This window comes from Pleurodeles waltl, chromosome 4_2 (assembly GCF_031143425.1).
Source record: "Pleurodeles waltl isolate 20211129_DDA chromosome 4_2, aPleWal1.hap1.20221129, whole genome shotgun sequence".
Classification (NCBI taxonomy): domain Eukaryota; kingdom Metazoa; phylum Chordata; class Amphibia; order Caudata; family Salamandridae; genus Pleurodeles; species Pleurodeles waltl.
The window spans coordinates 888,361,040-888,385,334 of NC_090443.1; the positions used below are offsets into that span (position 1 = coordinate 888,361,040).

A 24,295-nucleotide genomic window follows, 5' to 3' on the forward strand; every position below is an offset into this window, starting at 1 on the left:
ATTGCCATGAGTAGTAAAACCTCTTTACTTACTCATCAGCAGCGTAATGCTACCTTCTTCCTCCCCATCTTACCTATTTTCAGTTTTTATAGAATATATCTACTGACTTGAGAACTACCTGGGAGAGCTTGCTCTCCTCAGGGACTGTAGAATTGGAGGAGTGATTAAGCAGCCAGAAAGGAATACCTACAAACTTGGAAGGAGAAAGATGAGACAGGAGCTGAAGACTGTAGCAGGGTGAAAAGGACTCGTTGCGGAATATCAAACATGAGCTGAAAATACAGTATAATTCATTACAATATAATATAAAAAGAAACATAACATATCAAGAAATATAAGATAAAAGAAAATATAATACAATTTCCTCACACTTCCCCATTTTTTTTAATTAATCCACCAGGCTGAAACTATTTGCTCATAGTGAGCAGCTGCTTTGACTTTTTTACGGCATCCTGTTAGACATGAGAGATCTTGATTTTGCGGAGCTTGATCTGGATCTCTTTATCAGCTAATGCATAAAAAAGTGAATGTCAAGGTGGAAGGTCAGTTGTTTTTCTAGTGCTTGTCAACCACTCCAAAATCTAGTATGTTCTGCTCTTCTTTTTGCTTGTGTGCACCCTGAAACATCCTGCCTTATTCTCTCCTTTCTGTATCATTGGGTTATTCTGCCGCCCATCTTATCCTTACAGTCTATTTGCCTGAAAGCTGTTTTCTCCACCATTTCGAAGGAGAATAGTGATCTTGGTGAGTTTTGTGGAGGCCTATTCCCAGGTGTGCACATCCACATTGAAGCAAATTTTTGCAAGCAGCAGATAGTGCTGGCAAAGAAGCAGAATGGAGCTTATCGTAGCACAGTGTTTGTTGGGTTAGCTTAGCTGTGCCCAATGGGATACTTTGGAGAAATTAGCATATTTAAAAGTTTACATTGATTTTAAATGCCTCCAATATGGAATCGTGGATTAGAAACTAGGAAACAGAGTGGAGGAAGAAACACAGCTGGGAATACATTCAAGTTTGAGAAATGATAAACAATTACATTTAGTTACATTTATAGACTCGCTTTGCCATTACATTTGCCAAAATGCCAGAAGTGATTAATCTAATAGAAGGACAATTGCAGGAACGTGGACACTGAAAACCCTGCTAGCAACATTTAGCATCTTGCTTGATCAGTAAATTTGTACAGTGTATGAAGTGTGCAGCTGCAGCATTACTACAAATGTAGGGGTCCCTTTTCTAGTAGAACACAGGATGCGCCCTTTATCCCATTTACCTTGTCTACTTACAGGTACTAAGTTTAAACACCTAAAAGCAGTTACAACAGGAGTGTATCAAATAAAATTGATCTTGTCGGGAAGAAGTGTGTTTTTTCAAAGTACCCTTGAGAATGTTAAGAGTCTCAAAGTTGATTGGCATTTGATTCGGAGATACAGAAAACAAGCATTAGCGTTGACAGTAAGCCTTTCTTTTTTTATAATGAAAAGCGTTTGTGTGTTACGCTTTCTGGAGGGAGAGAAAATGTTAATATGGGCTTGTAGTACTGCACTTCTGGGGATACTGGAGAACTGTAGTAGCGGATGGCATTGCAGACCTTTAAGAATGTTAATTTGGTGATGGTACTAGTGTGGTGGTGTTGGAATTGTGATGTGATAGTGTGAGTTGGCAGTGTAGTGTGGGTTGGTGTATGCTGGTGATCGGATGAACCATCGGCTGTTTCTGATGGATACACCTGCCTGTGGATTCCTCACCTAAAGAATTCTCCCCTTGCGCCAGCTTCAACGGAAATTTCTTCTAGCTCCGCTCATCGACAATGATATCACAATAGCCCGACTCCATGCGACGCCGTATGACGTCATCTAGGCAATAAGAAGCCCTCGTCGACGTGCAGACGTCAGTTCCCTTTTTTCTGTGCCTTCGGATAACGTTTTTTCTTTGAGACTAACAGGGAGCTACAGTTACGCATCTGTAGTTACAATGCCGCAGCCAAGAAAATCTGTATTTAAGCCTTGTAACCAGTGTGGGGGTCGGATGTCAGTCACTGACCCCCATGAAAATTGTATCTGGTGCCTTAGTTCCGACCATGAGGTCGAGTCATGCAGTTCCTGCCAGCGCATGAACCCCTTAAGGAAAGAGAGGCCAAATTGTTCCTGGCCCGTACCAAGAAGAGGAAGGAAAGGCGGCATCGGAGAGAGTACTCTTTGAAATCTTCAAAGACTCATCGTCGTCATGGAGACTCTCGGTGCCGTCCAACGTGGGCGATTAGCCCGACCATCACTCCTCTGCCTCGTACGACTCCGACTTCACCTTTGTCGGTGTTTGAAGTCGAGCCTCTTCAAGAACCGGCAGCTTCTCCGGAGCAGGAGTTGCCTGGCCCATCATCGGTTTCTATGCCGGCACCGACACCGCAAACATACCCAGCTTTCCCGGCGCTGGGTACGGATCCTGCGGCATTTTTAAATGCCATGTTCCATATCTTTTCCACCATGGCGCCTGGTGGAGGGCATGCCGGTTCGTCGGGCCCTTTAGCTTTCAATTTGGGTGCTCCGGCTCCTTACAAGCCGACACCCTTCATGCCATTTTTGCCGTCTAGAGCCGCTGCAGCGCTGATGCCCTTGGCGTTGCCAAGGAGACCAGTGATGCCTACAACGTCTGCGACTCCGGTGCCGGTGGATTCTCCACGGATCCAGTCTACTGTCAAGGTGCCTATGGCACCGGAGGGTCTGGCGTCGGATGGATCCGAAGAACAGCGCCGGCAAAGATCTTCTGCGTCGGCCGACGCCTTATCGACACCGGGTCTCGAATCCAGACTCCGGTCCAGACTTCTAGCTTTGCGCCTCCTGGAGGAAGAGGAATATAGCAGGCAACATCTGGAGGAAGGCGAAATCTTGGAGCCTTCGGGTGATTTTCAGGGTCTGGACACTGCAAGCGGTATTGATACTTCCCCTGCATGGGATTTGGCTTCCCCTGGGGAGTATACCGAAGAGGCTGCATCTTTTCATGCAGTAATAAGGAAGGCTGCAGACTTTTTAGATCTTCCTTTTCCGGCTGCTGAGGTGAAAAGGAACCTTTTCATGGAAGTGCTGCATCTGGCCTCGGTGGTGGCGGAGCCTCTCTTGCCCTTCAATGAGCCTCTCCTGGACCCCATCAAGGCCATTTGGAGGAAACCTGTGACTTTTATAGCTGTCAACAGGGCGGTAGCAAGGTGCTATTGTGCGGCTCCAGTTGACCCGGACTTCCTCTCCAAACATCCAACTCCGGAGAGTTTGGTTGTTCAGGCTTCGTGCTCTTCCTAGGTCATCCCCTGGTTCGTTCCCCGGGACCCATGCAGACAGGAAGTCAAAGAAAATGGCCCACGCTACAAAGAAGGCCTTTTCGTCATGCAGTATGGCCTTGAAGTCGACCAATGCAACCTGCATTTTGGGACGTTATATTCATGCCCTTATGGAGGAAGCAAAAGGTCATCCAAACTTGCCACAAGAGGTGTTGCATTTGCTAGCGTACGCTCAGGCGGCGGCGACCCAGGTGATCCAGTCTGGGTTGGACACCTCTGACTCTGTGGCAAGGGCTATGGGCACATCCATAGTATTGAGGCGTCAGGCTTGGCTGCGCTCATCAGGCTTTTCTACGGATGTGCAGGCGACTCTCCTGGATCTGCCTTTTGATGGAGAAAAACTCTTTTGGGACAAAGGCAGATTCTGCTCTTGTATGTTTCAAAGAGAATGGAGTCACTGTGAGGTCGTTAGGACTTCAGGCAGCTACTTCCTCTTCCTTTAGGTCATATAGGAAGTTTATAGAGTTTGGACGTGGCTCCTCCTTTCGTGGCAGATTCCAGGCACCACAACAATCTGCAAGCTCCCTGCCTTACAGATCCTTCAGAGGCAGGGGCAGAGTACGTACAAGAGGAGCAACCCAGCAGCACTCTGCCTCTTCCTCTTCCTCTGGAGGGGTGCAGCAGGGAAAGCAGCCTTAGTCCTCCACCACTCCCTGTTCATTTGTCTCCGGTAGGGAGGAGGCTTGCCCAATTTCTTCCAATGTGGGAGTTTATAACAACAGACTCTTGGGTCATCGACATTGTGAAGAGAGGGTACGCTCTTCCTTTCGGGAGTTCCCTCCTCTCTTCCCTCCCCGCCCATCCTTCTGTTCGGAAGACAATCTTCTGTTACTGCAACAGGAGGTATTATTCCTATTGGCATATATATATGCCTACTTTATGTATATAGTTATAGCATGTATATATGTATTTCTTTCTCTGGTCTTGATAATTCAAGTACTCATGATTGATTTTGACTGGCATATTTAATTTCTTGTTATTTTTTGTGTAATAAATGTTGCGTTTTCACTTCTTTGGATGTGATTATGTTCTCTTCAAGGTCAAATTTTCACCTGTTCGCCTCTAAGACACGTAAAAAATGGTGATAACTGACGTCTGCACGTCGACGAGGGCTTCTTATTGCCTAGATGACGTCATACGGCGTCTCCCGGAGTCGGGCTATTGTGACGTCATCGTCGACGTGCAGAGCTAGAAGAAATTTCCATTGAAGCTGGCGCGAGGGGAGAATTCTTTAGGTGAGGAATCCACAGGTTTTTAATGTATCCACCAGAAAAAGTGTTACCGAAGGTAAGTAACTTATTCTTTTAGCTTATACCTTTATTTTGTCCACATGTACTTAGCCTACATCCAGCTTTTAAAAGTTTCCTAAAAAAGCCTTCAATCAGGTTCCTGATGGACCTTTGTCCTGCATGCTCCCTGCAGAACCTGGCAGTCATGCTGGTTCTTCATGAACTAAATTTGTCTCTGTTATTTGTTTTGGGACTAGAACCAGGCTATCGTTTATGCAGGTGCAGGTGAGGTAGTAAATACTACATAAAAAGTAATCCTTTGTGTATCATTACTGCAAGCCACTTCTTAAAATTTTGAAGAAATCATTGTATCTCTGCTCAAGAATTTTTCATGTGTGTCTTAGATCCTCAGTGGGGCACTGACTTAGCCTTACTTTTCATGCTTGATAATTTATGTTTTGCCTGTATAGCTCTGCGTTTCTCCTGCCCTCATATTGATCTCTTAGCAACATTTAACTTAATTGACTGTGTTATTCCGATTCACCATCTAATGGTTGTCTGGCGAGGCACACTGGTGCTATGTTGGTTTGATTTATTTAATTCAAGATTTTGATGTGGCTTGTCTTTCTCCTTGTTCATTTGAGGACTTCCTGCTGACCTAAAGGGTTCTCCAGGGTTCCTTGTTGTCATCAAACATTTTCAGCATCCATTTCACATCTATTATAAGCCTCTGGCTAATGTAATCCATTGCTTTGGATTAAACGTATTTAATTATGCATTTTATGCAGCACTTGCACCTCTGTAGTTGGGGTTAAGTCAGAGTCTCTATTAAAAACTTGTTTTTTGTTTCTGAGAAAGTTTGGTGGTGTTCAACGAATCTGAACAAACTTACCAAAAAGAGAGAACATCCACTTTGGGTTCTTAATTGCAGTTTCGTGCAGTTCAGTAAAGCAGGGGCCAAAGAAAGGAGTGGTTCCAAAAGTGAAAGTTACCATTTTAACTCCTATAGCATTCTTTGTACCTTGTTACAAAAAAAAAAAACTGCTGAACTAACGGAATTGTACCAAACGTAGCCTGTAAGTACAACTCTATTTAAGGAGATGCCTTAACCTGATTTGGTGCAAATTCGTTCAGTAGGTTGCAAGAGATTTGTGTTTCAAAAGTGTAGCTTGAAAAAGTTACATTTTAGACATATCTCATCCATTGATTCATGGGGCTCCACGAACTCGGTATTGTGTACTTTCAAGTCTAAAAAAAAAAAAACTCATGTCTGATTGGCTGGTGCAACATTGGGAAAAATGTTGCAAACGCAATTACAGGTACGGTGATTTGGTCCTTGCAAGCTGAAAAAAAACTAAATAAATGAAAAGCCACATAAGACTTTGTCGAGGACCTTGAACCCCTGCAAAGCATTGTGGCTCTGTGATGGCCATTTTGTGCATTCTGCAACTCTGAAACCAGACTCACCAGTCAAAACTTGAGCCCTGAAACCTTCGTAGCTTTGCAAATCCTAAGGGTTCTGGAGATCATTGGGTAAAGCAACACCTAAACAAATGATGACATTGCTGAGTTAAATAAACATAAAATGAGAAAAGAACTAGATTAACGGAATGAAGGAATAAATACTTCTTACAAGATATTTCAAGAATTAGAACTTGTTGAGGTAATTATTCGTGCTTTGCACCCCCAAGTCATCACCTTCTCACACGCTGTAAGAAATCATCCTGATGGATTTCTAATGTTCCTGCAAACTATCATTAGTAATTGTCTGTCCTGTGAAGTGGCATACTGTGAGGTGGAAGATGATGTACCTGCCTCTTTAATATCTATCTTCCTCTTCATCTACTCAGGGATGATCTTTTTCATTCATGCCTTATACATTGATGTTGTTACAAAGCTGTACTTGCCACAGTTACCTCTGCTACGTTTCTTGTCACAGAGAGCAAGCTACATTCTTAGTTGGGAGTTTCTTTTGCCAGATGAATAACGGAAAAACATCCAGACTATGGATTTCTGTAGAGAGTTGGAAACTTCACAGTAATCACAACCTCAAGTTCCCCTTCTGCTTTCTCTTCTTCTGAATGCATCTTCTTCTTTCCTTCCTGTCCACAAGCCATTTCCAAAGTTGCAAAGGTTTTGGATTCGAAACGTCAAACATAGAGCCAAAAAACACTGTACTGTTGCATTTGCGTCAGGACTTTATATGGTCAAGGAGTCCAATGGATAGGTTTAGATCCTCAAGAACTATCTGAATGGGAATAAATATATGCTCAAGAACCAATGAGACCTCTGCAGCGGTCAGCAAGGTTTTGCAACCCTTCTGCTAAGTCTGAAAAAGAGGCATCCTGGGATGTAACTATGTAATTGTGACTATTGTGTCGTATCTACATTATGCCTAAATACAAATTCCTTAAAACAATATATTTTCCTATCAAACTTACTTTTTTTTTTAATTGCAGGGGGTGGGTGTGGCCCAACGCTGAGCCAAGATGGCAGTATTTTAATGCTATTCCGCTGGTTGGAGCAGTCATCCTGCATGCCACTTCGGTCTGGCCCATGTCATTGGTTGGCTGGGGGCAACAATTCTTTGCCACCAACAAGGCTTGAGGTTGATACGGCTTGGGACTGCTGGGAGGACTAACGAGAAAGGCTGTCTATATCGGGCCTGCACTGCCAAGCCACCTCGGACCCGGGCATTTCACGACGGCACCCGCTACTGATACACTCCGCCGACATTTGCTGCCTGGGCGGTGGGCCTGGCTATACAGCGTTGCAGCCCAGTGAGGCCCAGGGGGCAAAAAGAGGCACTGGGGGCGACCGGGGAACATGCTGAGGCCCGTGTGCTAGGTTGACTCAGCCTGCTAATCAGCATATCTTGCAGAACAGAGCAGTGGCGAGCCTGGGGCGCAAATCCTAATGAAGTGCACAGACGGCTGGGTGCATTCCAGGGGTCACCTCCCCACCATCAACAACAAAGTGAGTGAGCTCGACAGTACAGCTGCTATATGTACGGGGAATATTAAACATTACATGTGCTGCTACAACTGGTAAATGCACATTGACTGAGTCTGTACTTTGTTACCGCTGCATGACTCTTGGCCACCATAAGGCAGCATAAAACGCCATACCAGTGAATCGCACGTGACGTGCTTTGTATCAAGATACTGCCTGGCTGAATCTACCTACCCCGCTATAATTTGGATATACACATTGCTCAGACTGCACTCACTCTACACTGCTTAAATCCTTGCTACCCTCAGAATCTGCATAGAGCACTACCAACGTGTAAGTGAGGCGCTTTGCAGCAGGACACTACCTGGGATTGATCAGCAGTACCATCGCGCCTATCCAGCATGGCTCACCTGCTCTACCTATCTGGCGCACTAGTGAGTTCCACAATGGGTAAAACAGAAGCGAAGCAGCAGTGACTTACCTTTGAGGCCAAAAGGCAGGCATGTCAGACGACCCCACTGGCTGACCAGTTGCTCTGTGGAGCCGGGGATGGGGGTGAGTCCTCCCATCCTGAAGAGGACCTCAAGTCGCTCCTCCTTGAAATGTGCTTCATTCTCACTACCATATCCTACAAGCTCTACTCCCCGACTAGGCGCATGGACGACATGAAAGATCACATTGACAAACACGCCTTATAGATGCTGAACAACTTATCTCTGAAATCAAGGATGTGCAAACACAGCAGGCGAATGCAGTAAAAGAAATGAAGGTTCCGTTGAAAAATGATGAGAAATAATGTAACCATCTTGGGAATTCCTAAAACTACAATGGGATGCACTGAATATTATATTGAACGCTTGCTTCTTCAGTTGTTTGGAACTGAGAAATGTTCCCAGTCTTTTGTCATAGAGAGGGAACATAGATCTTTGGCCCCTCGGCTGAATGCAGGCGCCCCTCCCACGCCCGTTATTATGAATTTCCTCAACTACAGGGACAGAGACCAGGTGCTCCGTCTGGCCCCGGAAGCCAGGAAGGTCCGCTGTGAAGGGTTGCACGTAACATTATTTCCTGACTTCACACAGCCTGCACAGGATGCCCTAAAAAAATATCTCCCCATGAAGAAGGGACTTCAAGAATGGAGCATCCAATACACTATGCTATATTCGGTGAGACTACGATTGACATGGAAGGGGAAACAGAAGATTTTCACGAGTCCAGCAACGGCCCTTTCCTTCCTGAAGAAGTTTCTGTTCTCAAATGATGCCATGTATGAGTGTGGACGATACATCGTCCCTAGATGAGGTAGAATGATTGGGCCTCTGTCTCCTGTGGGTCTCTGTCTCCTGTATTCATCTCTGCGCATCTGGAAGGGATGAGCTAATTCCTGAGCAGCATTGGCTCTACTGTTGTGCTGACTTGTGTTCCAGCTCCTGCCTTAGCTATAAGAAATATATCACATACCGTGCAATACTGGCTTGTTATTAATGTTTTATGATGTTATTCACTGAGAGCCTTTCTTAAGTCCTGTGTCATCATATCTCCTGTGCTGGTTGATGCTGAATTTTTAGTGCTCTGGATGCCTCTGGACTTCTCATGTGTTGTTTGATACTACACCCTATTTGGGACTATCTTCCTGTTTAGGTTATTCACCTTGTTCTGGGATTCACTGGGAGGTTGAGTCCTGATGTGGGAGGGCAGGGTGGCGTTGTGGAACTATTTGCACTATTCTTGAAAAGATCACTCTTTGTGACACATGGCTGAGAATTGTTGTATCAGTGTGCTTATTAATAGTACTTTTGGTCACTGATAGTGAAGAAGCCTGCACATGACGTATTGGCATAACTTTTATAACATGGAATGTCCGGGTTTAACCAATCCTTGTAAATGCTGACAGGTATTGGCCTATCTCAACAGACATGAAGCGGACATTATTTATTTACAAGAAACACATCTTATGTGAGGGAGGTGAGTGGGCCTACCCATTTCCTAGGGCACTTAAAATACTTTGCTTCTTGTAAGGAAATGCCTCCTTGGCATGGTTACCCCCTGAATTTTTGCCTTTGCTGATTCCAAGTTATGATTTGAAAGTGTGCTGAGGCCTGCTAACCAGGCCCCAGCACCAGTGTTCTTTCCCTAACCTGTACCTTTGTTTCCACAATTGGCACACCCTGGCATCCAGATAAGTCCCTTGTAACTGGTACCTAGGGCCCTGATGCCAGGGAAGGTCTCTAAGGGCTGCAGCATGTCTTATGCCACCCTGGGGACCCCTCACTCAGCACAGACACACTGCTTGCCAGCTTGTGTGTGCTGGTGAGGATTAAATGACTAAGTCGACATGGCACTCCCCTCAGGGTGCCCTGCCAACCTCACACTGCTTGTAGGTATAGATAAGTCACCCCTCTAGCAGGCCTTACAGCCCTAAGGCAGGGTGCACTATACCATAGGTGGAGGAGATAATGAGAAAAACAAGGAGGAGTAACTGGCCATTCAAGACAGCCCTTAAGGTGTCCTGAGCTAAGGTGACTCTGACTTTTAGAAATCCTCCATCTTGCAGATGGAGGTTTCCCAATAGGATTAGGGATGTGCCCCCCTCCCCTCAGGGAGGAGGCACAAAGAGGGTGTAGCCACCCTCAGGGCTAGTAGCCATTGGCTACTAACCCCCCAGACCTAAACACCCCCCTAAATCGAGTATTTAGGGGCTCCCAGAACACAGCAAGATAGATTCCTGCAACCTAAGACGAAGAAGGACTGCTGAGCTGAAAAACCTGCAGAGAAGACGGAGACACCAACTGCTTTGGCCCCAGCTCTACCGGCCTGTCTCCCCACTTCTAAAGAACTGCTCCAGCGACGCGGTCCACAGGGTCCAGCAACCTCTGAAGCCTCAGAGGACTACCCTGCATCTAAAAGGACCAAGAACTCCTGAGGACAGCGGCTCTTCTCCACAAAGACTGCAACTTTGCAACAAAGAAGCAACTTTGAAGGAACACACGTTTCCCGCCGGAAGCGTGAGACTTTGCACTCTGCACCCGATGCCCCCGGCTCGACTTGTGGAGAACAAACACTACAGGGAGGACTCCCCGGCGACTGCGAGACCGTGAGTAGCCAGAGTTGAGCCCCCACAGCGACGCCTGCAGAGGGAATCCCGAGGCTCCCCCTGACCGCGACTGCCTGCTTCAAAGACCCGACGCCTGGTAAAGACACTGCACCCGCAGCCCCCAGGACCTGAAGGATCCGACCTCCAGTGCAGGAGCGACCCCCCAGGTGGCCCTCTCCCTTTCCCAGGTGGTGGCTACCCCGAGGAGCCCCCCCTTGCCTGCCTGCATCGCTGAAGAGACCACTTGGTCTCCCATTGAACTTCATTACAAACCCGCCGCCTGTTTGCACATTGCACCCGGTCGCCCCCGTGCCGCTGAGGGTGTACTTTTTGTGCTGACTTGTGTACCCCCCTCCCCTGCGGTGCCCTACAAAACCCCCCTGGTCTGCCCTCCGAAGACGCGGGTACTTACCTGCTGGCAGACTGGAACCGGGGCACCCCCTTCTCCATTGAAGCCTATCGTTTTGGACACCACTTCGACCTCTGCACCTGACTGGCCCTGAGCTGCTGGTGTGGTAACTTTGGGGTTGCTCTGAACCCCCAACGGTGGGCTACCTTGGACCCAACTTTGAACCCTGTAGGTGGTTTACTTACCTGCAAAACTAACAAACACTTACCTCCCCCAGGAACTGTTGAAAATTGCACTGTGTCCAGTTTTAAAATAGCTATTTGCCATTTGTGTGAAAACTGTATATGATATTTTGCTAATTCAAAGTTCCTAAAGTTCCTAAGTGAAATACCTTTCATTTAAAGTATTGATTGTAAATCTTGAACCTGTGGTTCTTAAAATAATCTAATAAAATATATTTTTCTATATAAAAACCTATTGGCCTGGAATTGTCTTTTGAGTGTGTGTTCCTCATTTATTGCCTGTGTGTGTACAACAAATGCTTAACACTACCCTCTGATAAGCCTACTGCTCGACCACACTACCACAAAATAGAGCATTAGAATTATCTCTTTTTGCCACTATCTTACCTCTAAGGGGAACCCTTGGAGACTGTGCATGCTATTTCTTACTTTGAAATAGTACATGCAGAGCCAACTTCCTACACTTCTTATTCATCCTACTCCAGGGGAGTGGCCATCATTAGCTGTAAATGTGCCCTTCCTCCATCTCCGGACCATAGCAGATTCGGATGTCTGGTTTTTAATGCTCCAGGGCCTTATTGGTCACACCAAGACTCAGAGAAGATCATGCAGGAATTTGTCACCTTTTACCACGAGCTATACATCTCCCACATGCAGGCTTCTCCAGCAGGGGTAGATAACTATTTGCAGCTGGTTGCTCTGGCCTGGCTGGATCAGGCACACCGTGAGGTACTCTGCTGACCTTTAGAAGTTCAGGAGATGGAGTAAGTTATTGTGCAATTATCAAATGGGAACGCACCTAGGAGTGATGGACTCCCGGCGGAGTTTTATAACACATATGCCACAGAGCTGGCACCTATTTTTCTTATTTTTTATTTATTTGTATTTTATTGCCAGTGATTAACAGTTAGTACATTTATGCATATAGCTACATCTTTAACTGTGAGTCTCACTTTCTACTCCACCCTGGTCCCACTCACAAATGTCTTTAATCCAGAGATAAATGAATCCTCTATTGCCATTCTCGCTGAGCTTTTCTATCTGGTTCTGTACTGGTTATCATTAGATGCACACCACTGTTCCATGTCTGTATCCTTTCATAATTCCTTTGCCCATTCTCCCCATATTTTTTCATAATTGTTAATACGTCCTCTACTCTTGTACACTTCTTTTTCTACAAAATTCTATTCCTATTTCCCAGTTCTGATGTGTATGGGGCGTTGCCGAGCCCCACCTCTTGGCTATATCTCTGTTGGCCACCATGCAGCCTATGTTTGAGTATTTTTTTGATGACAAGTATAGTCTGAGATTTCCCATATAATAAGTAACTTTATCCTTGGTGTCGGTCTAAGGGTCCCATCATTTGCAATCGCCAGTGTGCTTTCCACCTTCCTCCAGTACCTCTGAAGGCGTGGGCAGCTCCATATAGGGTGCAGAAAAGAGGCTTCCATTCTACAGTTTTTCCATATGTGTCTTTTGCTCGCAGCAAATGCTTGAGGCAGAAGAATAAGCGCAGGCCCTCAAAAATAAGTGCTCCGCACCGGAAACAACAAGCACAAGCTAATCACTGGTTGGGGACTAGTACTGAATATTGGTGGTGGGAATGCTTTCAGTTACTAATGCATTTCAGTAAGGTTCTCTGAGGGAATAGGTGTGGTAGTTCCATCTGGGGTGGTACTGTGTTGGTGATAGTATGCAGTGTTGTGGGATCATAATTCAATGGTGACCATTGGAAGTACAGTGGTATAGGGCTGGTAAGGCAGTACTGTTGGTTTGTGGTGTGGTATTAAGGAGTGGCACTACTTTGCTTGATGGTAGTGATTGAGGATTGTAATTCTGAGATATCTGGTACGGTTGTGTGTGATGGGAGGATGGTGCTGAGGGCAGTAGTGGGTGTGTTTACAGTTTTGGTGCAGTCCACAGGTGATTAATCGGTGCAGATGAAGTATTAGTATGGTGTTTAGGTTATAGTGCAGCACAGGCCATGGTGCATCTGTGCTGGGAGTTCCAGTACAGTTTTGTTGTGTTATTGTGGGGTCCTAGGTTTTATTATGGCAATGCTTTAACCAGATAGTTTTGTTGTTGGGATCGTGGTGCAGTAGTAGAGTTTGCAACCTAGTTGTTACATGGGGTAGCATGACTTCTTGGTGAGGTGCTACTGTATGGTTGGGTGGGAAGATGGTATTGTGGTTGTAAGATAGTGAGCGTGACTAGTGCTCATTGACATGGGTGAGTAAACAGTGCTGGAGTATGTGTATCACAGAAGAGTGGTAATAGTACAAGATGAGAGTAATAATGAAGCACCGCAATAAAGTAGTGCGGTAGTGCAGTGGTGGTGGTAGTGCGATAATTGGACCGAGGTGCAATGGTTTTGGCTGGGAGTGTGATGCTGTATTAACAATAGTGGAGTGGGGTGCCGGAAGTCGTAGCGAGATAGTGGTTTAGATGATTCTGAAGTTTTTTTTGCATGGTAATTTAGTTTATTGAGGTGGCGCAAATAGAATTTCAAGGATGTCATTTTGGATTATCAAAGATGATAGTGCTGTGTTGGAAGTTAATAATGCATTGATAAGACAGTGAAGGATGTGGTTATGCAGAAGTGTGTGAAGTTAGTCCAGGTGTGCTGTGCTCTATGGTGGTATTTTGATGTTGGGGCTTGTTTTGGGGATTGTATCCAGTTAAAATACAGTGAGATAGTGGTACAGGGGCAGTTATAGCAAGGGGCTTGGCACTGGTTGTGGAGTGCTGGTGGGTGCTTGTGCAGTGATTTAAGTTGGTTGTGGAGTTGGGATTGAGTGGTGGTGCTGGTGGAAGATGACTGTGTAATTGTTCGGGGTGAGGTGAGATGATTTAAGTGAGAAGGCAATGTGATGTGGAAGTCTGTGTGTGATGTTAGTATTGTAGTTTTCCCTCCTCATTGTATCAACATTGTTTGGTTTGGGCGCATGGTACAACCACAGTATAGGTGCTACATGACTGCAAGTTATTGTGCTCTTGATTCCGTTTTGGCCAGAGCATTCAATAGAGACTTCATTTGCATGGTGAATCACACAGGGTGCAGTATGCACCAGTGAAAAGCCTAATTGACTTTACTTAGCCAGATGTATTAGCTCTGTGAGAAAGCAGCAGCTGCCTAATTGGATCCAAAATAATATTCTACATCCCTCTAGTGGGACCTCAGGGGATATACAGAATGTATTCCTTAGATGCCCCACTTAATCAGGATTGTGTACTTTTATTTTGCAGGTGTAGCTACAAATGATTTAGATGCTTTCGTGAAGTTTGAATTCCATTATCCTAGTGCCGTGAGTATCTGTTATTTTTAAAGCTTTGTTGTTACTAGCGTAACATTTCTTTCTTTTATATGTACAGTTTGTACTTTTTATTTGCACAAATGAGAACGTTAATTTCTGATATTAGGAAGCAGTGAAAAATTCTTAATTGAAACTAAGGACAGGTATATGTCTAAATAAAAAATGCATACTAACACCATAAAGCTTTTATTAAAAAATATGTGGAATAAATACCATAGGTATATGAATCGTGCTAAATTTCATAATAGAAGTACATAAGAATTCATGACATGGTCAAAATCCCAGAATGTCTGGCAATGCCATATCTGTTACCAAGCCATTAGTGATCTACCCCATGTAATGTTGTATTGTATTGAGCACACATACACAAGAGTTACTTGATGCTTTTGGAGTACATAACAGGAATGGAGACTAAGCACATCTATAAATCACAGTTAGAAAGAGAACTCTTATATTTCTTCAGGAATACGGGAAGAAGAGAGGGAGCACAGATATCCAAATCAAGATTATTCAAAGTTTTGACAGCATTGGCAGCAACAACTGGAAAATCCCTAGCTCCAAAATTAACTGTTTTCTTTCTGTGAATGTTCAAACGAAAGTTATATTCAGAGTGGACACCATGGTAAGAAACATTTAGCGGAACTTGTCCAAAATAAAGGAGCAGTAGAATAAATAATATGATTTCCAAATGGCATAGCCTTGAAAGCAGTTCTTTAGTGATTTGGAGCTAATGAATGTCCCTCATTGAAGGGGTGATATGATCATTGTACAGTTGTGGCCTGTTATGAGTCAACTGCTGCTTTCTGCACAAACTAGAAATGCTTGAAGTAGCTCTTCAAGCAGATTCCTGAAAAGAGAATTTTCATAATCCAGGCAAATTTGTTTGATGGCAAGTGCAGTTATTGTATAGTGCTCTGGATCAATACGGGGAATAATTTCCTTTAGGTCTTTAACTTGCCAGAAAATTAAGCTGGATAGTTTAGAGAGTTGAGTCTCTGATGACAGCCCAGCGTCAGTATAGATGCCTAAAATGCATACTGCTTTGGAGAGGTGGCAGAGGAGCTCCACAGATACTGGACAATGAATAAGAGTCCATTTATTTTAGGAATTTTTGGTTATCAAAAAGTTACATTTTATTGGGGTTCAGTTTTTTGTTTTTAAAAAAGAGACATTCTAAAATAGTTTTAGGAATGGAAGGAAGGGAAGATGTCTTTATAATCTGGGCTAGCAGTTAGTTTCTTGGACTGCACTAACTTAAAAATCAGTTGTGTGTCTTCAGCATAAGTGTAGAATTGTATGTACGTAGAATGAAGGCTAAGAGCATATGCAAATGGTGATTTTTAACTGGTTTGAACAAAACCTTCAATGTCTGAAGTAGCCAGAGGTAAGTAATTGAAGGTGTATAAATTATGCCCAGTCAAAACGAAGAAAAATTGTTGTATGACAAAATGTGTGCAGCACCAGCTATCTCCGACATTCTTAGTATGCATATATGTGCTCCCAGCTGCCTTGATTGCTGTTTGGTGATGATAACATAGCTGGTACAGAGATTAGAGGTTCATTCGTTTAGGGTACCAGTGCCAAGTTAAAACTCTGCACACAGTGATGAGGACTCATATGTTTCTAGTTCTAGAAAGCTTTTTACCCACATTTGATCATCACACCTATGTGAGTCGTAAATTGAGGCTATGGTAAATATGTCTGTGGCGTCTGAGCCTACACTATCAGGGACAGGAGCTTTAAGCAGTGTCTGAAGGTTGAACGGCACATTGTTCACAAGCTTGAATAGCAGGTTACGATCCCTCTGAGGCAACATTTGCCTTTCTGATGATACTGTAAGGATGAAACGGTGTCAAAGTTTGTACAACATTGACTGCTCATTAGGACTCACTTGTAGTTAAGAAACACATCTGAGTATCTAGTGTATTATACTGCATTTGCCAAGACGCCTTACCTGGGGGGTGGTTACAGGGGACTGTAACAGGCTTATGAACAGGATGCAACTACACTACCAGATAGAACAGGTGCATGGCAGCTTTAGGAAGCTGCATCTGTATATACTATACCAAAGTAAGGTATAGTGTGCACAGAGTCCAGTGGATCCCCATAGGCTTTACAGAGACTAAAGTAGATAATACTAATGCTCTCTTTTGTGGTAGTTTGGTCGAGTAGTTAGGATTATCAAAGGGTAGTGCTAAGCATTTGTTGTACACACAGTCAAGAAATGAGGCACACACTCAATGACTAACTCCAGGTCAATGTTTTATGTATCAAAAATATACTTTGTTACTTTATTTCTAGAACCACTTTGTTGCAGGTAAGTACAGTTTCAAGAGTGTATCACTTTCAAGTATCAAATGCACTTTGTTTAGAATTCACAGATGAAAAAGTTTACAGGTAAGTAATACTTTTCATTTTCAAAATTGGACATGGTGCAACTTCTCATAGAAAGCAATGGAGTCCTTGAGGAGGAAAAGTAACACTGGGCTGGCCGGGTGCTGAGGTCAAAGTTGGTGTAGAGCGCCAGGTGGAATCCTTTGGAGACAGGGGGCATTCAGAAAGAAACAGCTTGCAGGTAAGTACCTGGGATTTCAGGGCACAGACCTTGGGGGTTAGATCCGGCCTGGGGGACTGAGGGAGGTTGGGCACAGGTCAGCACCAAACACACACCCTCAGCAGCACAGGGGTGGCCGGGTGCAGGGCACAAACAGAGTTGGGCACCCAGTGCTTTCCAATGAGGAAAGATACTGTAGGTGTTGTCCAGGGAGTCGACTGAAGAAAACCGACTGCTGGATAGATAAGTAGAGAGCCCAATGGGCATTGCTAGACCGTTGGTTGGGTTCCTCAAGGCCAGGGGGCTGCGGGTGCCGGGGTACCTTTCGGTGTCGGTAAATCTTCACCGTAGCCAGTCGAGGTCGGGGGGTCCTCTGGATTTAGGCTGCAGGTGTCGTTGTGTTGGTCAGGAGTGGTCAAACCGAGGTGGACTCGAGGTCAGAATCCCTTGGGGACCTTCTCCGAGCTGGTGGACCACCTGGACCCGAGCTGTGGGCGTTGGGTGCAGAGTGGGCAGGACTCGCAGATTAGGGCGGCTCTGGAGTCCTTCTTGGAGGTTTCTTTGTGATACCATACTTCCCAATCTTCAGTGAAGCCATCATGGAGCAATGGAGTTTGTAATGAGTGAATCTGTGGTATAGTGCACGATGCCTTAGGGCTGTAAGGCCTGCTTGAGGGGTGACTTACCTATGCCACAGGCAGTAGTTTGTGGGCATGGAACCCAGAGATGGATGCCATTTCGACTTTACCTTTTTCTCCCTACTGATACACACAATCTGCAATGTCAGGGTGCATGTGTATGGTGAGGGGTCCCTTAGGGTGGCACAATACATGCTGCAGCCTTAAAGACATTCCCTGGCCACAGAGCCCTTGGTACCACTGGTACCTTTAACAAGGGATTTACCTGTATGCCAGAGGTGCGCCAATTCTGGAAGCAATGGTACAATATATGGGAAGGGGCCTGGTTAGCAGGATCCCAGCACACACTCAGTTAGGTTAGCATCAAATATCAGGCAAAAAGTGGGGGGCTGCTGCAACAAGGGGCCAGTTTCCTACAGCATCTGCCTCTTCTCACCCTCTGAACCACTTGCAGTTTTAGGCTTATTTTACTTTCTTGACCCACATTGAATAACTGTTGACTGTCATCAAAAGATGAACAGATGTTTGCTTAGCTAATTAGGAGTCCTCTGGCAGAGAGTTGTAAGATTACCTCATGGAAAGTAAGTGCTAGATTTTTCTGCACTTTTGCTTTGAATCTGAAGGCCAATCTCAGGGTGCCCAGCATCCTTCAGAAAAACTATTTAGATAAGATTGCTGTCCCTCAGCTCCTACCCTAAATGTTTGTATAGGTTATAGTCCAATGTAAGATGTACTAATCTGGGGCAGGTCCACACCTCAAAAGGAAAAATAGTTTTATTTACTTTTGATTTGATTCTGAAGGCCAATCTCAGGGTGGCCAAACAGCCTTCAGAACACTATTTAGATAAGATTGGTCTCCTCTAGCTCCTAGCCCAATGTTTGTACATGTTATAGTCCATTGTAACATGTACTAATCTGGGGGAAGTCTACTCCTGAAAAGGAGAAATTGTTTTAAGTTTAACAGTTATTATCCATCATGGGTATCACCATCAGATTCATATGAGACTTTCCCAACCTCATTGCGTGATGAGTAGACTATAAATAGTATAAATGTAACTCAAGAGACAACAAATGGTGCACTGTATCTTTCTATCACCCCACTACTATAGATCTCTTTAACTCGCAGAGCCAAGCATGGTTTCAAGAATACTTATGCTTGCACATGCCTGTTGCTTGTGGATGCATTTAAAAGATTCCTTGTTAAAATTGTACTTTGGTTTTCACCTCAAATGTGGGGAGGAATTCTGAAGAGCGGATGTGCATGTCTAAAGATAAATAATGTGTTCGATGGCATCTGTCGCTGTAGATACACATGTTCTGCATAGCTCGCCATCTGGTGTTGGGTCGGAGTGTTACAAGTTGTTTTTCTTCGAAGAAGTCTTTCGAGTCACGGGACCGAGTGACTCCTCCTTTTGTCTCCATTGCGCATGGGCGTCGACTCCATCTTCGATTGTTTTCTTTCCGCCATCGGGTTCGGACGTGTTCCTGTCGCTCCGAGTTTCGGAACGGAAAGTTAGTAGATTTCGGAAGATTTTCGTCGGTATTGTTGCGTTCGGGATCGGCGTAGTTAGATTCAACACCGCATCGAGGATCGACGCGCTCCGGTGCCCTTCGGGGTCGTTTTCGAGCCCCCGTCGGGGCCTGGTCGGCCCGACCGCGTGTCCAACACCGCCGATGGAACGGACCCCGTTCCGTTTTTGTCCCAAATGCCACAACAAATACCCGTATACAGACCAACATTTGGTCTGTAACCTGTGCCTGTCACCTGAGCACAGTGAAGAGACTTGCGAAGGCTGTCGCGCGTTCCGGTCCCGAAAGACACTCCGTGACCGTCGAGCCAGGAGACTTCAGATGGCGTCCACGCCGACAGCGCACCGAGAGTTCGAGGAACGAGAGGAAGAAGAAACCTTATCGATCCACGAATCGGACTCCGAGGAATTCGACGATCAAAGAACCGTGAGTAAGACGTCGAAAACAACACATAAAAAGAGTGACAAGGCCCAGGGGACGCCACTGCCACCAGGCCATGGCTCCACCCATAAGTTCGGTGACCGACCATCGGCACCGAAAAAGGCCAAAACAGTGCCGAGATCGTCCGACTCCGGTCGAGACACCGGCACGCAGCTTTCTCGGGATCGAGAAAGTGCTGGAGAGAAGCAACGACACCGAGATAGCGGTGTAGAAACGGCTCGACGCTGAGACAGCGGCACCGACGAAGATCGACGCCGAGAGGTTTCGACTCCTAAAAAGAAAAAAGCCACCTCGGAGCCGAAAAAAGATACAGGCAGGGTTTCGGTGCCGAAACAACCCGTAACCGACCCAGGTCCAGGCTCTTATACAGAGGAGCAATCACTGTCCTCTCAGATGCGTAAGCATAGGTTTGAGGAAGAGCTGCAATCCACCGAAGTGGACCATACGCAAAAACGTATTTTCATACAGCAGGGAACAGGAAGAATAAGCACCCTTCCCCCTATTAGGAGAAAAAGGAGACTGGAGTTTCAAACAGAACGGGCGCCACAAACAAAAATGGTGAAAAAGGTGACTCCGCCACCCTCTCCTCCACCTGTACTTAACGTCTCACCAGCGCAAACTCCGTCACATTCCCCGGCTCACACCACCATGAGCCAAGGTGACCAGGATCAAGACGCTTGGGACTTATATGACGCCCCAGTGTCGGACAACAGTCCGGAGGCATATCCAACAAAGCCCTCACCACCTGAAGACAGCACAGCATATTCTCAAGTGGTGGCTAGAGCAGCACAATTCCACAACGTAAACCTCCACTCAGAACAAGTCGAGGATGACTTTTTATTCAACACCCTCTCCTCCACCCACAGCTCCTACCAAAGCCTGCCTATGCTGCCAGGTATGCTTCGGCACGCAAAGGAAATCTTCAAGGAGCCGGTCAAAAGTAGGGCAATAACGCCAAGGGTGGACAAGAAATATAAAGCACCTCCTACAGACCCTGTTTTCATCACCACACAGCTGCCACCAGATTCCGTCGTAGTGGGAGCAGCTCGGAAGAGAGCCAACTCCCACACATCTGGGAACGCACCACCCCCAGATAAAGAGAGCCGCAAGTTCGATGCAGCTGGGAAAAGAGTCGCAGTACAAGCTGCAAACCAGTGGCGCATCGCTAACTCTCAAGCACTACTTGCGCGCTATGACAGAGCCCATTGGGATGAGATGCAACACCTCATCGAGCATCTACCCAAGGAACTTCAAAAAAGGGCAAAGCAGGTGGGTGAGGAAGGACAGAACATATCTAATAACCAGATACGATCTTCTATGGACGCAGCAGACACAGCTGCAAGAACAATTAATACATCTGTGACCATTAGAAGGCACGCATGGCTAAGAACGTCTGGGTTCAAACCAGAGATACAGCAGGCAGTGCTCAATATGCCATTCAACGAAAAACAACTGTTCGGACCAGAAGTGGACACGGCAATCGAAAAACTTAAAAAAGACACTGACACTGCTAAGGCCATGGGCGCACTCTACTCCCCGCAGAGCAGAGGAACCTACAGCACCTTCCGCAAGACACCCTTTCGAGGGGGGTTTCGGGGTCAGGCCACACAAGCCAGCACCTCGCAGGCAACACGTCCAGCTACCAGGGACAGTACAGGGGAGGCTTTCGGGGCCAATACAGAGGAGGGCAATTCCCTAGGAATAGAGGGAAATTTCAAAGCCCCAAAACCCCTACAACTAAGCAGTGACTCAGATGTCACTCACCCCCTCCACACAACACCAGTGGGGGGAAGAATAGGTCATTATTACAAAGCATGGAAGGAAATAACTACAGACACTTGGGTCTTAGCAATTATCCAACATGGTTATTACATAGAATTCCTACAATTCCCTCCAAACATACCACCAAAAGCACAGAAATTGTCAAAACAACATTCCGACCTTCTGGAAATAGAAGTTCAAGCACTATTGCAAAAGAATGCAATCGAATTAGTACCAATCACACAGACAAACACAGGAGTCTATTCACTGTACTTCTTAATACCAAAAAAGGACAAAACACTGAGACCAATCCTAGACCTCAGAATACTAAACACCTACATCAAATCAGACCACTTTCACATGGTCACGCTACAAGAGGTGTTACCATTGCTAAAACTACAGGACTACATGACAACCTTAGACCTCAAGGACGCGTATTTCCATATACCAATACATCCATCTCACAGAAAATACCTACGGTTCGTATTCAAAGGAATACATTACCAATTCAAAGTATTGCCTTTTGGTTTAACAACCGCACCAAGAGTCTTTACAAAATGTCTAGCAGTAGTGGCTGCACACATCAGAAGGCAACAAATACATGTATTCCCGTATCTAGACGATTGGCTAATCAAAACCAATTCACTAACAAAGTGCTTACAACACACAAATCAAATCATACAAACCCTCTACAAACTAGGTTTCACCGTCAACTTTGCAAAATCCAACATTTTGCCGTGCAAAGTACAACAATACCTGGGAGCCATAATAGACACAACAAAAGGAGTAGCCACTCCAAGTCCACAAAGAATTCAAAATTTCAACAAGATCATACAACGCATGTATCCCACGCAAACAATACAAGCAAAGATTATATTACAACTCCTAGGCATGATGTCTTCATGCATAGCCATTGTCCCGAACGCAAGACTACACATGAGGCCCTTACAACAGTGCCTAGCATCACAATGGTCACAAGCACAGGGTCACCTTCTAGATCTGGTGTTGATAGACCGCCAAACTTACCTCTCGCTTCTATGGTGGAACAGTATAAATTTAAACAAAGGGCGGCCATTCCAAGACCCAGTGCCACAATACGTAATAACAACAGATGCTTCCATGACAGGGTGGGGAGCACACCTCGATCAACACAGCATACAAGGACAATGGAACGTGCATCAAACAAAACTGCACATAAATTACCTAGAAATGCTAGCAGTTTTTCACGCATTGCGGGCTTTCCTACCAATTATAACTCACAAATACATTCTTGTCAAAACAGACAACATGACAACTATGTATTATCTAAACAAACAGGGGGGGACACACTCAACGCAGTTGAGTCTTCTAGCACAGAAAATATGGCGATGGGCAATTCACAACCACATTTGCCTAATAGCGCAGTTCATTCCAGGGATCCAGAATCAACTTGCAGACAATCTCTCTCGAGATCACCAACAAGTCCACGAATGGGAAATTCACCCCCAAGTTCTAAACACTTACTTCAGACTCTGGGGAACACCTCAAATAGACTTGTTTGCAACAAGAGAGAACGCAAAATGCCAAAACTTCGCATCCAGATACCCACACAGGCAGTCCCAAGGCAATGCCCTATGGATGAACTGGTCAGGGATATTTGCCTACGCTTTTCCTCCTCTCCCTCTCCTTCCTTATCTGGTAAACAAATTGAGTCAAAACAAACTCAAACTCATTTTAATAGCACCAACTTGGGCAAGGCAACCCTGGTACACAACACTGCTAGACCTATCAGTAGTACCCCACATCAAATTGCCCATCAGGCCGGATCTGTTAACACAACACAACCGACAGATCAGACATCCAGATCCAGCATCGCTGAATCTAGCAATCTGGCTCCTGAAATCCTAGAATTCGGACACTTACAACTTACCCAAGAATGTATGGAAGTCATAAAGCAAGCCAGAAGGCCGTCCACTAGGCACTGCTATGCAAGTAAATGGAAGAGGTTTGTCTGTTACTGCCATCATAATCAGATCCTACCTATACACGCAACTCCAAAGGATGTAGTGGGTTACTTGCTTCACTTACAGAAATCTAGCCTAGCCTTCTCTTCCATTAAAATACACCTTGCGGCAATATCTGCATACCTGCAGACTACCTATTCAACTTCCCTATATAGGATACCAGTCATTAAAGCATTCATGGAAGGGCTTAAAAGAATTATACCACCAAGAACACCACCTGTTCCTTCATGGAACTTAAATGTTGTCTTAACAAGACTCATGGGTCCACCTTTTGAACCCATGCACTCTTGCGAAATACAGTTCCTCACCTGGAAGGTTGCATTTCTCATCGCCATTACATCTCTAAGAAGAGTAAGCGAAATTCAGGCATTTACAATACAAGAACCTTTTATACAACTACACAAAAATAAAGTCGTCCTAAGGACTAATCCTAAATTTTTACCAAAGGTTATTTCACCGTTCCACCTAAATCAAACAGTGGAACTACCAGTGTTCTTCCCACAGCCAGATTCCGTAGCTGAGAGGGCACTACATACATTAGATGTCAAAAGAGCATTAATGTACTACATTGACAGAACGAAGAACATCAGAAAGACTAAACAACTATTTATTGCATTCCAAAAACCTCATGCAGGAAACCCAATATCAAAACAAGGTATAGCCAGATGGATAGTTAAATGCATCCAAATCTGCTACCTTAAAGCAAAACGACAACTGCCCATTAAACCAAGGGCACACTCAACCAGAAAAAAAGGTGCTACCATGGCCTTTCTAGGAAACATCCCAATGCAAGAAATATGTAAGGCAGCCACATGGTCTACGCCACACACGTTCACCAAGCACTACTGTGTAGACGT

At 45.2% G+C, this 24,295-nt stretch overlaps 1 protein-coding gene across 1 annotated transcript in view; it reads left to right on the forward strand.

Moving 5' to 3' along the window:
- CC2D1B (coiled-coil and C2 domain containing 1B) overlaps positions 1–24,295 on the forward strand; it is a 637,449-nt gene that overhangs the window by 477,540 nt on the left and 135,614 nt on the right. The window contains exon 20 of the mRNA XM_069232670.1: positions 14,444–14,502. Coding sequence (XP_069088771.1) covers positions 14,444–14,502 — 59 coding nt within the window. The remainder of the gene's footprint in view (positions 1–14,443; positions 14,503–24,295) is intronic.